At 44.6% G+C, this 12,840-nt stretch overlaps 1 protein-coding gene across 6 annotated transcripts in view; it reads right to left on the bottom strand.

The window, feature by feature from the left end:
- Positions 1-206: 206 nt before the first annotated feature.
- The window catches only part of ANKRD46 (ankyrin repeat domain 46), a 53,611-nt gene continuing 40,977 nt past the window's right edge, over positions 207-12,840 (bottom strand). For 2 of the 6 annotated variants that reach the window (XM_087748839.1, XM_087748856.1), the window contains exon 5: positions 207-856. In XM_087748839.1, the coding sequence (XP_087604965.1) occupies positions 694-856 (163 nt within the window). In that variant the 3' untranslated portion in view covers positions 207-693. The remainder of the gene's footprint in view (positions 857-12,840) is intronic. The other 4 variants (XM_087748849.1, XM_087748831.1, XM_087748826.1 and 1 more) reach the window with 4 other exon arrangements.

Genomic DNA, 12,840 nt, shown 5'->3' with positions numbered 1-12,840 from the left:
TTCCATCCTTCCCAGGTTGGAAACTGCAGGCAGCCAGAGTGAATGTCAGAGGATCAAAGACAGTGGAGATGCCAAGTTCTCAGGCTGTGTTAAGATTATAAAGAATGTTTTAAGGTTATAAATAAGGTATTTGGGGAACAGAGGAGGCTGAAAGGCCTGTGATTCTGGCTGGTCCCCGTTCTCCCCAGAATTAGGATGGCGTATAAGGGACAAAGCAGGGGTCCTTGCCTCAGGGCACTGCTCCTCCTGTGGGAGCAGAGGGCGAGGTTGGGGCTGCCCATGGGGCAGGGAACCAGGCCTTGAACCGTGGGGTGAAGCTTGGGCACGGCACTTGCCTCATTCACGGCCCATCACAGTGTGCTGGGGTCTTGGTGAAGGCGTCACACGCAATGATGTTGGGAAAGACTATTGCAATGCACAAAATTAAGCTGAGGCGCTTCAGCATTTACTTTAGCTTTTTGGGTTATGTCACTTTGCAGTTTCTACCAATTTTTCATCTCATCTTCTTGTACATGGCATATGATTTCTGTCCCCCACTAAGTCATTGCTTTGTTCCTAGTGGTAGCTCCAGGATGTTGTTCTTTCAAGAACTGTAACTAAATGCAGTGTCTTCTTTTAAGTTAATCTTCCTTTAGGTGGAGCACGTCGTTGGTACTCATGTTACACTGTTCTTTGCTTGTTCTTGAGTACAGGCTAACACGGGCACCGACTCCGGACCCAGGAAGGACAGTCTCCATGACGGCGAGCAGCGGGGAAGCAGCCCGGCAGTGCTTCTCTCCCCAAACATGGACACCGTCTTTTGCCAGGGCGAGGACAGGGGTGGGCAGAAGGGACCTGTGCGTCTCTTATGATGACTCTGGAAAGGAATGTGCATTTTCTTTAGGTTAGAAAGGGGGAGAGGCTTCTGGCCTGGCCATCTGCATCCAGGCTGCCTCTCATCACTTTGGAGGGCACTGCCTGGGGAAAAAAAATCAAAATCAAGACCAATAAAAGAAAAACTGTTAGAAAGGTTATGACTTGTCAGTGCCCAAAGCCCAGGCAGCAGCAGAGCATGCCAGCAAGCAGAGCTCTGACAGTCACTCAGGGAGGTAAAATGAGAAGCCCTGCAGCTTGGGGAGCGTGGAAATGCCCCTGTGGCTTGGAGCTGGGCACACGACAGCAGGAGAGATTTCAGAAAGATGTGAGAACTACAGGGAGTGCTGCTGGCCGATCGTTTGGCTGATTTCCCTGTTATGCCATCTCAGCAGCAAGAGGCATTACCTGGATCCTATTTATCTGTGGTCATTAAAAATCCATTTTTAACTTTGCTGAGAAAAACAGTGGTCTATCCAGTGCCCTGCAGTTACGTTTAATTTAGTGGCATACTTCTTTTGGCCAATGGACTGTCAAAGGTGTTTTAAATCATTAAATATCCAGTACTCCCACAGCTTTCCTGGGTGATGTGCACCAGGTTATTGCGTTGTAAGTATTTGCAAATCCCGGCGGGGATCCTTTCTAGGTTTCCTCTGCTCCATGGTGCTGCAGTAAGCATTCCCAGCCGCACCCATGGATGCGGTCACATCCCTCTCTCATTCGCTGACATAGGGAATGAATAGCTAACAGCTTTATTGACATTTCTATACAGGGTGCAACTGTCATAACAAAAAGATACCCAGGCATCCAATTTAGCTGCAAATTTACCTCTGTCATGCAGACCCTAGACAAATGCCAGATTTTTCCAGTATGGGTACTAAGAACTTCAAGTATTCCCACACACTTCTCTGTCATCCTTTTTGGATCTTTCTTTTCTGTTATAGCACATTTTGAATCTAAAGCAATGCAGCCAGTTAGTAGTAAAGCACTTGGATGGCTTCTACATCAATGCTCAGGAAAACAGTGTCAAAATTGGGGAAAAAGGGAAAGGAGCAGAAAGAGAGGAGGCTTTTAATTTCATTCAATGATGTCTACTAATACTTGGCAATGTCAGAAGATGAAGCAAAATCATCTACATCTGGAGGAGAAAAGGAAATAGCTGTAGTTCCATTTTCAAATCCTAAAGCTTATGAAGTGACAAATGGTGTTTATCCTATCTGGAAAAAATGTTATTCTTAATTGTAATACTGTCACTGCTGCCAGCCCTCACAGCTTCAGTGTGTGGCTCATGACAAATGGTGTCTTTTCAAGCCCTGTTTTGATTATATAGGAATCTCAACAATGCTTTTTTTTAAGCTTGAAAGTGTATCCCAGAGCAAAACTTGAAGGTTCAGAAAGTGGAAGACAGAGAATTCACTATATATTGACTTTAAAAAAAATCTCATCATTTTTAAGGAAGTCTAATAATTTCTTGTTATTTTTTAGTTTTCCAAGTTAGTAATACCGCACTCTGGAACAGGAAGGCACAATATATACACATACACGTCACTTCATTTGTCGCTGCAGCTTCTCTCTGCAGAGAATATCCTTTGGGTTTGCATTTATCATATTTATACATGCAAGCCTTGTATCTTTACATACCTATTGGACACTTACATGTATAGAAGGTGCAGGAATCTGTAATTATACTTCTGCTTGTTAACCTGGTTACATTTCCTGGACTAGTCTGGGAAGATGCATGCCATAATACCCCAAAGAGTATTCATACCATAAGACCATGAAGAGAAACTTTCTGGGAGACATCTAATAATGTTGTTAAAAGAGCCAAAAAGAACCTGAAAAAAAGAGTTCTCATATCTCGTCAGACACTAGATTTTCATATGAAGATACAGAGAAACTAGAAATGAAGAAAGCTTCCAGGAGATATTTTTCTGCTGTTGAAGATTGGCGGGAACATGAAGGTAAATCCAGTGCTGAGATGGAGGCAGTTGGTGTGTGTATTTTACCATAGATATTTTCACCGGACATCAGAGAGCATTAAAAAGGGCAACTGCCCATCTCCCTAGTTTCCTGGAAGTGCTGGGTACGCATTCATGTGCAGAGCAGCAACGCTTCTAAGGTACTGAGCCACCAGAGCCCTGACTGTCACTGCACACCACCTCTCAGAAACAAGAGGACGATGTGTGGGCAGGAGAGGACCTTTCCGTCCCCTGGACAGCTATAGCCAGCTGGCATAGCTGGCTTGAGGGAACGCTGTTGTAGGATGCAGGAATGTCTGACTGTGGCGTTTTGACTTGAAATAGACCTTGGTCCAGGCTGAAAAAACATTTTCATGCTTAGCCACAGAAAGAAGTTGTCAAGACAATGGTTTCACACACTGGAATTAGAATATTTCTTGTAAACATTAGACTAACTTTGTTCCTTTGAACATGGAGGAGCCTCGCCACAGGGGAACGCAGGGTTTATGGTTGTGCTGGCGCTCTTCCTGTGACAAACAGAAAGAGCAGCAAAAGCAACAAACTTGAGAAAATAAAGCCAGGCTGAGAGGAGGTGAGCTGTGGGAGCAGCCAGGGGTGTGGGACAGAGGACAGGCTGTTTCTGTCACCTGAGCCTCTGCTAGCTGCTCCTTCAGAGGAAGGACAGGTATTTGCAGGCGCTGAGGTTTGTCCGTGGACACTTTTGTGGGAGTATAACCAGTGGGATGCTTTTGGCTGCTTTTTGCCCTTTGTTTTCTCCCTTCCAGGCTGGGAGCCCATTCTGCCAGTGTGCTGAGTGCCCTCAGCTCTTTCTGCCACTGCCTGTAACTAAGGGTGTCCTGTCATTTACTGGAGGTACAGCGGGGCATTCTTGGACCCCTCAAGATAAACAGCTCTCTTACTATGTCTCCAAGCTGAGGCTTTGGATGCTTCCCAGTTTGGAAGGTCACTGCTGAGATGGTGCTCATTTCCATCTATTAAGAGCTTTGAGATCCTTGCTTGGACCATGCTGTGGAAGCATGACACATTGTAGATAGCAGAGCCCTGAACGGAAAATTCAGCAGGAGCCTGGTCAGAGGAAGCTTTCAGGGTCACTGTGAAGGGGCCCCTCAAACATGCTGCCCGGTGCTCAGCGGCAGGCAGCACGTGAGCGAGCACTCGGCTGCTCAGCCCTCATGCACTGGCAGACTGCTAGGGCAGGTATTCATTGGGGCTGTCCCTCACCTTCTGGGGTCAAAAGGAGCCCAATTATCAAGCTGACAGATGATTTAAACTGCCTGGTCTCACCCAGCTCATTCCAACAGAAGGACATGGGCCTGTTGGAGCGAGTCCAGAGGAGGGCCATGAAGATGATCAGTGGGCTGGAGCACCTCTCCTATGAAGACAGGCTGAGAGAGTTGGGGTTGTTCAGCCTGGAGAAGAGAAGGCTCTGGGGAGACCTTACAGCAGCCTTCCAGTACCTGAAGGGGGCCTACAAGAAAGCTGGAGAGGGACTTTTTACAAGGGCACATAGTGATAGGACAAAGGGTAATGGCTTTAAACTGAAAGAGGGTAGAGTGAGATTAGATATAAGGAAGAAATTCTTCACTCTGAGGGTAGCGAGGCACTGGAACAGGTTGCCCAGAGAAGTTCTGGATGCCCCATCCCTGGCAGTGTTCAAGGCCAGGTTGGATGGGGCTTTGAGCAACCTGGTCCAGTGGAAGGTGTCTCTGCCCATGGCAGGAGGGTTGGAACCAGATGATCTTTGAGGTCCCTTCCAAGCCAAACCATTCTGTGATTCTATTCTATGACATTCAGGAGTGGTCTCACCAGCAGCTCAGCACGTTGAAGGGACAGCATTCTTCACCAGAGATGAACAGTGGGAACTATTAATTGGTTTGAGGATGGCAGGTGTACTACATGCCTTTCTAGAAACAACCATGGGACATGCAGAGGATGGGGCAGCTAGTTCCCTTCTGGGATTCCAAGCAAAGGCTTGGTGATTGCCATATTTACCAGGCAGCTGTTTACTATGAACTAGATGACACCAGTTTTACAAAGACCATACAGCTACTGTCAAAGCGCAAGGGTGCTGGGACACTGCTGATGTGTGGGATTCAGACCAATACCCTTCATGGCATTGCCAGTCCCTCAATCTGCAGAAAAAACACTAAAAAAATCCATGCATCTCCCTGTCAAGCCAATTAGCTCTTGATAGTCCTCTTGCCTGCCCACGCTGGCAAGTGTGGGAGGTGTAGAAGGGTGAACGGCATGACTGGTCAGATGGGGTGTGAAAGAAAGGCTGTGCAAAGCAGCAACATGCAGGCATGGCATGGCCCTACTGCCAGAGGCGCTGTTCTCCAGCCTCTGCCCAAGAAGACTAGCTCCTTTTCTCCACACATTCGGGAAATCGCAGTGGAAGAAGCTGAGGCCATGGTCCCATAATGTCTCTGGGTACAGATTTGTCCCTGCTGTGCCCTGGGCCTTTGTTCTGGGGTGATGCCCTCCCACGTATATGGATCTACAGCAGGTGAAAAACAGGTAGGTCTAAGGACAGGCTAGGTGTAAGAGCTTGGGCTGTACCTCATGTTCCCAGCAGAGCCCATACGTATCTAGAGCAATTCATAGAAATCAGTAGATTCCCTTCAGATTTGCACCATTACAGGAAAGCAGAAGCTCCTGAGAAGTTCACGTTCCCAGAAGAGCTATGTACAAAGCACACCCACCCTTTTCTCTGGCCTCTTTCTTTAGGATGATTCATGCAGATTTCTGTTTGCAGTTGCCTTCGATCACTCCAGTGAATCTGCTGCGATTCAGCCATTCTCATTTTGAACTCCCTCAGAGCATTCAGTCAATCCCAGCTTACCAAGGTCAGAAACTAATGAAAATAACATGATACAATTTCCAGGGATGCTTGATATGCTTGATGCTCAGCCACCTTTCTCTGCTGAATCGTCATGCAGCTTCTCTGCAGGAACATTATTAACTCTAACGTTCGGTGGGACAGCAGGCATGGGGATGTTTGCCACCATCTCCAGTGAATAGTTCACATTCCAACCAAGTGTTTTTTACCACAGAAATAGTTGGGAATATTATTTTACTGGGCCAGATGGTATAGGGCTGTCACTGTTGGCCCTGAGAGTCATAGCCTTCTGCTAGAGAGAGGCTGTCCTGTCTGAAACAGGGAGATGCAAAGTTAGGAAAGGTAAAAGGTTCAGCATCGCCAAAGACACTCAGAGTGTGGAGCAGATGTGGCAGAAACTACTCTGCTTAGACCTGGAAAGTTGAGAGACAGTCATGTCTAGGAGCTCAAGTACAAGCGTGAGTGGAGAAATAGACACGAAGGAGATCCCAAGAAGAACAGCTGATAGGGAGAACCAGGGAAATGTGTCTACAAATCAGCCTGGCTTTTTGCAGTAAACAGCATAAATAGATACTTGAACAGGGCAACAAGCTGTTTTAAATGGGAAGAGATGAAGGAAAAGAAAAAAACAGGTTTTATTGATTAGAAAGTTCCACTGCGTTTAGCAAAGGGATGAAGAGAGTATGGGATGAGGAAAGACTTGTTTTGGGGAAGGTTGCCAACTGAGCTGTGATGTTATTGTAAAAAATGTATTTGGGGGCTTGTGCAAGTATTGGGAGGCAGTTTTTAAAAATTCCAGGGAAAAGGGAAACCAAAGCAGCAAGATCTAGTGAAATCTCTTTCTGTCTGCTTTTCTGAGCAATAACAACTCAAGTTACAAATGAAGATTATTTGTGTTCAAGATTCAACATGCTACCTTCTAATTTCCTGTGAGATAATTTCCAGTGCACATCTGTGAACCATCTAAGAAGTCCTACAGCAAAAACAGGAAAGATGAATGATGACATTAACCAGTAAAAGAAAACAAGGCAAAAAAAATCCAAAGACAACCAAAAAAATCCTGTTTCGAAGGAAACTCAAAACAAAGTGTTTTGGGTTTTTTTCCCTTTATTTTAATATACTATAAAGAGCATAAAGGGCACGTATATAAGTTCTTTTCCTTTGGGACACAACTGCAAACCACATAACAGAAAAAGACACTCAAAACAAGTCAGCCAGAAGACTGGAGCAAATGCCTGGCTCTAATGGAAATGCCCTGTTGCTGATCTCAGGACCTCTGCTTCTTCTCAAGTAAAAGCTCCAGCACTACTGCACACCCACGGACTGGATCAGGTCTTGGCTCAAGAGTGACAGAGCGAAAACTTGACTTCCTGCAGAACAGAGGACGTTGCTTAGCCACCTGCAGAGCCTGCTGGGCACAGGGTGTGATGAGATCACAGGAACGAGCCTCGTCCCTGTGACAACAAGTTCATCTGGGGAACTACCTACACCACCAACAAAGCCGTTGGCTTCCTGGAAACAAATGCTTATCTTTTTAGCGAGTTACTCCCTCACTGCCAGGTGACCAGACTTCACACCCACCTCTGTTCTTTGAAAATAAGTTCACAAAAAAGTCTTGATCACGCCCCAGCGATCTCCTCTCTAATGCAAGCAGTCCTGGCTTTCCAGTCTTTCCTCATAAGGAAGCTGATCCCCTTGGCCCGTTTGGCTGCCCATCTCTAAACTGCTGTTTCTAAACTTCAGATGCAGAGACCAGAACCACGCACGCTACCCTAGATGTGGTGCACCAAGCTGGAGCAGCAAAACGGTGCCCTCCGTCTTCTTCTCAGTAGCCTCCCTGAGAACAGTCACCACTTTCCTGGCTTTCTGGCTGCCACGGCACACTGAGCCGAGGTTCTCAGGGAATGGTCAATGGTGACTCCAAGAGCTTTTTCTTGAGTGGTGGCTGCCAGTTGTGAGTAAACATGGTTTAGATTATTCTACCCAAGACATCATCTCACCTTTGTGTACGCTGAAGCTTGTGTGCCACCTTTCTGTCTGCTCCCTTGCTTTTGTTAAGTCCTCCTGGAGTTCTTCACCAACAGCTCAGCATTTCACCAGACAAATGAGCTTGCTATTGACTGCAAACCTGGGCATCCCACGACACACACCATTCTCCAGGCTGCTGGTAAAGATGTTGAATGATACCAGATGCAGAAGTGATTCCTAGGGGTTCTGTTTCTGCTTTTTCTCCATCCTGAAAAGTCACTGTTGAGACCTAACCTTTCCTTTCCACTTTCAAATTACAAAAAGACCTTTTCTCCAGTCCATGGTGACTTTGTATCTTCATAACCTTTGTTGAGAAACTGCCAAAAGCTTTCTGAAAATCCAGTATGTCCAGTTTATCTATGTACTTGTTACCACCCCCGTGGACTTCCAGCAGACTGATGAGGCAGGATTGTCCCTTACAGAAATCGTGCTGACTGCTTCCTTCAACTTCGGGTTTCCCTGTGTGTACAGTGGTCTTATGGCTCTGCTGTCGTAGGAGGAATGGAAGTCAGACTCACTGGTCTGTTGTTCCCCAAGACCCCTCTAACTGGGAGCTACACTGGCCACTCTGCCCTCCTCCAGCACAGAGGCCATTTGTAATGACAGTTTACACACCTTGGCCAGCAGCTCTGCAGCTTCACATGTGAACTATCATGTAAATGGTGCCTGCTCCTGCTGGTTTACTGACCTCCAGCCTATCTGTTTGGCCTGATATGCCCTGTGAATTCCATTCAGATTGGTCTAACTCTTCTGATGAATTGGTATCAAGAATATGCTGGGTTTGGGGCTCTCCCTTATGTCTTCAGCAGGAAAGCCTGGTACATAAAGCTCACTGAACATTTCTGCTGTTTCCTTGTCTGAGAAGACAAGTGCCCTTTTACTTATTTGTCATCAAACTAGTTGGCTTCCTGCCTTCACTATATGAAGAACTATTTACTATCAGTCTTTGCAAGGCTCAACTCACGTTCTTTTTTAGCCCTTTTAATTTCTGGTATATGGTTGACTTGCCATGCTTTATGGGCTTTCCTGTTCTCCTAATTCGGGTAAGCTTCTCATTTTTTACACATTAACTTATTGCCTGGGATAGCATCCTTAATGTTCCTATTGAGCTGTGAAATGGCCTTTTCTCACCACATTGTGTTCTTTTCAAATCGTGGCACAACTTTTACCTGGGATTTTAATATAGTATTTTTTAACAGCCTCAAGGCTGCCTGTTCCCTTCTTGCTTTTTGGACTGCTCCTTTTAAGGTTTTCTTTTCTTTCTTTTCTTTCTTTTCTTTCTTTCTTTCTTTCTTTCTTTCTTTCTTTCTTTCTTTCTTTCTTTCTTTCTTTCTTTCTTTCTTTCTTTCTTTCTTTCCTTCCTTCCTTCCTTCCTTCCTTCCTTCCTTCCTTCCTTCCTTCCTTTCTTCCTTTCTTCCTTTCTTCCTTTCTTTCTTTCTTCCTTTCTTTCTTTCCTTCTTTCTTTCTTCCTTTCTTCCTTTCTTTCTTCCTTTCCTTTCTTTCTTCCTTTCCTTTCTTTCTTCCTTTCTTCCTTTCTTTCTTTCCTTCCTTCCTTCTTTCTTCTTTCTTTCTTTCCTTCCTTCCTTCCTTCCTTCCTTCCTTCCTTCTTTCTTTCTTTCTTTCTTTCTTTCTTTCTTTCTTTCTTTCTTTCTTTCTTTCTTTCTTTCTTTCTTTCTTTCTTTCTCTTCCTTCCTTCCTTCCTTCCTTCCTTCCTTCCTTCCTTCCTCCACCCTTAGCTTTTGGCATACCTTTCCCTGAAAGCTCACCTATAACTTAGGCAAGGTAATTGCCATCCCTGGGCATAAGCATTTGTGAATGCCAGGCTTCATTACCGGTCAGTGCAGAGAGCACATTTAATGATGCAGCTCTCCGGTAATAGAACAAGTTTGGCATCTCGTAGTGCCTCACAGTGCCTGGAAACATAAAGCTGAATGCCCTCCAGGGCAATGACAGCAAGTTCAAGATGAATAACTCTTCCACTGCAAGGCAAAATGGAAAAGACTCCAGAACAAACATGAAGACATTGCTCCTTTGCAGGCAAACTAATCCCCATTTTTCCAGCCTTTCATGTAATCTGCCCACCGCAGAAAGCTGCTAACTAGGACTTGGAAAATAAAATGTGCATTAAATGAATGGGTTTGGCAGAGAGAACATCTGTTTGTGAGTAACTTCTTGTTCTCTACATATGATAATGGTTATGGATTAGTGTACAGAATACTGAACTTGTTTACAGCTCCTAGGAACTGTATGTTTTGAATCATTAATAAGGAATGTTTTTAAACGCAGAATTTCTCATCAATATGAATGGTGCTGTTTTTCCCCTCCCTAAATAGGTGCAATTCAGTTTGCAAATTAAATATCAGTGAGATTCACTTCATGTCGCTCTTGCAGCAGCCACAGAGATCAACATTTTTATCATCACAGTCTGTTCTACTCGGTATGTTGATATTCATGACAGTTACCTGGTGAAAATAGACCCATTTTCACATGCTCTCTAAAAGATATTCCAGGTTTAATCTGACAGGACACCAAAGGAAGGAGGAAATATTTACTGGGAGCGGGTGGGTCCTGCTTGTTTAAAACAAACCTGGGAAACAAAGAACCTAAAATGAAATTATCCCTAGCTCAGAATATATATATTTACACTTCTTTCTCCTTACAGCAGAGTAGTCCCTTCTAAGGGAGGTGGGCTAACCAGAAGATGAAGAGGAATCTGCATCTAATGCTCTGCCTTGAAGAGTTTTGCATGATCTAATTCTCACCTTACTCAGCTCAGATGCTTCCTCCTCTCCTTGCTTTTCACTGTGCTCTTTAGGCAGCCCATTCTATGGTGGGGATATTGCCTTTTAAAAGCAATAAAAATAACTTTTTAGTACAAGTACGCCTGTGTAAATCCCAGCTAATCATTACACTGACTTAAGCTCTGGCTAGTGTTAAATGCAGATTTGTAGAGCTGTGGATTTGCTGAGCTCCCTACACAGAGCACATGGCATTTGCTTATTTCTCCCTGTCATTTTCCTGCGATATTGCCCCTGCCTTGGTGCTTATTTTCTCTAGGTTGCAACCTGAGCCCCACAAACGCTGCCACTCCTGCGTGTGACTGGGAGGTCTGCATTCCAGCTCCTCATCTGAAGCCCGTCAGAGCTGGGAGCGAGAATAGTCTGTGACATATTCCAGCAGGAATGCCTTTTTTAAAGAGTTTTTTTGGCAACGCTCCAAACACAGCAAGTGCAGAACGGGGATCTGATTTCACCTCTAATGCAAGGAATATTCTTCTGAAAAATTCTCTTCCACAGAAGAGATCACAACGACAGTGAAGCTGTAATTAGTTTTCTGGCATTAGCTGATCTTGATAAGCATACGCATGCACCACACCCACACATAACCACGCTCACGCCCTCTCATAGCTAAACTAACCAGAAGGGAATCAGTGGTGTGCTTTTTTATGTGGCAGAAAAGATACTCAAAACGACTTGGGGATGGCTGGACAAGTTTATCAGACAAGACAAGACAAGGAAAAAATATTAACATCACAAGAAAATTCACGACTGGATTTTGGATTTCTTATTACTGCTTTCCCCGGTGCAGAATTTGAGGGGGGAAGACTCCAGCTGGGATGCGCTGCGGTCTCTGCGGAAGCGAGCCCAGGACCGCCGCCCCGCAGGACGACCTCTCCAAGAAAACCTGTAAGCCAGCTTCCCGTGAGAGAACATTTTTCACAAAACAACTGTCCCATCTCTACTCGCCAGTTCTCAGGAAAGACCTACCAAAAATAAGCCTAGGAAATAATATTCACCTCTACTAGCTACTAAAAATCAGCAGATCAGCGGAGATGTTTGCTTCACGTCATCCTGCAATGTTTCACACATCCTTCACCTGCTAATCCCTCTCAGTCCTCAGGTGCTCCCTACCTGTTGCTGTACCCCTCAAGCATATCACCTCTCCCCTTGCCAACACCCTCTGTGGTCCATGGGTGTCATTACCTTGACCTATTAAAATTATTTTATTAAAAATAAATTGATCTCAAAGCAATCGGTCCCAACTAGTACCATGAAAAATCCAGCTTCTGTCACAGACCTATAAAAAACCTTGGTTGCCCAAAGATATATGCATAGTTTTTGAGTGCATAGGTTGGTGTTATGACAAATTAGACCTACAATCCTTTCCTTGTCTGTGTCCTTAGACCTTCAGAGCTATTACAACGATACGTAACGTTAGGGGCTGGACATAGCCACTTCCCATCATTACAGAAAGGCTTAGATGCCCCTCTAGAACCAAATCACTCAAACAAGGAAGATTTCACCTCATAACAAAGGCAGAGCGGCTCCTTTGCTATCTCTGGTGGTTTGTGTGAATGTAAAAGACATGCAGACAGAGCAGGGGAAAAAAGATAGCAGCTAAGTGCAGACAAACATAGAAGTCTTCATAGCAGGGAAAATCCCCCCACCCTAGCACAGATTTTTGGCTAAAAGATAACATCTTTGTTCCCAGTTCCAAGATGCTGTCACTCCTATTTGATTTCTTATGCTCTAAAAGAAACAGACTTTTGCTCATGCTTTGTAAATGAAAGGGATTGCATTAAAAAAAACCTGTTTATTGTTATTTTTTCTTCTTAACAGAAACTGCCTGCAGGGTCCCTCCTTTCAGCCAACAGCTTGTCAGAAAGCAGAAATAGTACGCTGAAGGAGTTTGATGTGTTACCTTCATCCTTATTAGCCATTATTGATCCAAACGAGGGAGAAGCAAGTTGTACTCATGGATGCTGGAGCATCTGAGCAGAGGCTGTCTATATCAGAACTAATCAGATATTTGAGCTTTGATAAGTTTGCAGATAAATACTCCAAGACACTGTCAAAGGGTCCCCATATAGGATACAGCCTGTGGTGGTTATAAGCCTGAGAGGGCCTCTTAAAAAGATTAAATCTGCCTCCTCCTCTAGGAAGATTTGCAACAGTAAGAAAAATTACAAACTTAAAGATAAAAACATTCCAACCCATCTTCCAAAAACAAGACCACATATCAAAATGTTATAATCCAGTCATGAATATTTTAAAAAGCTCAAGAAGATTTCCATCCAAAAGCTCAACAAGAATAATCCATCCAGCTGGGCCTCAAATTGTTATGTAGGTATATCTGCTTACA

The sequence above is a fragment of the Nipponia nippon genome, unplaced genomic scaffold (assembly GCF_047370975.1).
Source record: "Nipponia nippon isolate SJK-2023a ecotype South Korea unplaced genomic scaffold, ASM4737097v1 scaffold_1, whole genome shotgun sequence".
Taxonomy (NCBI): domain Eukaryota; kingdom Metazoa; phylum Chordata; class Aves; order Pelecaniformes; family Threskiornithidae; genus Nipponia; species Nipponia nippon.
The sequence above is the reverse complement of the archived record's forward strand: the minus strand, read 5'-3'. Positions and strand labels throughout refer to the sequence as shown.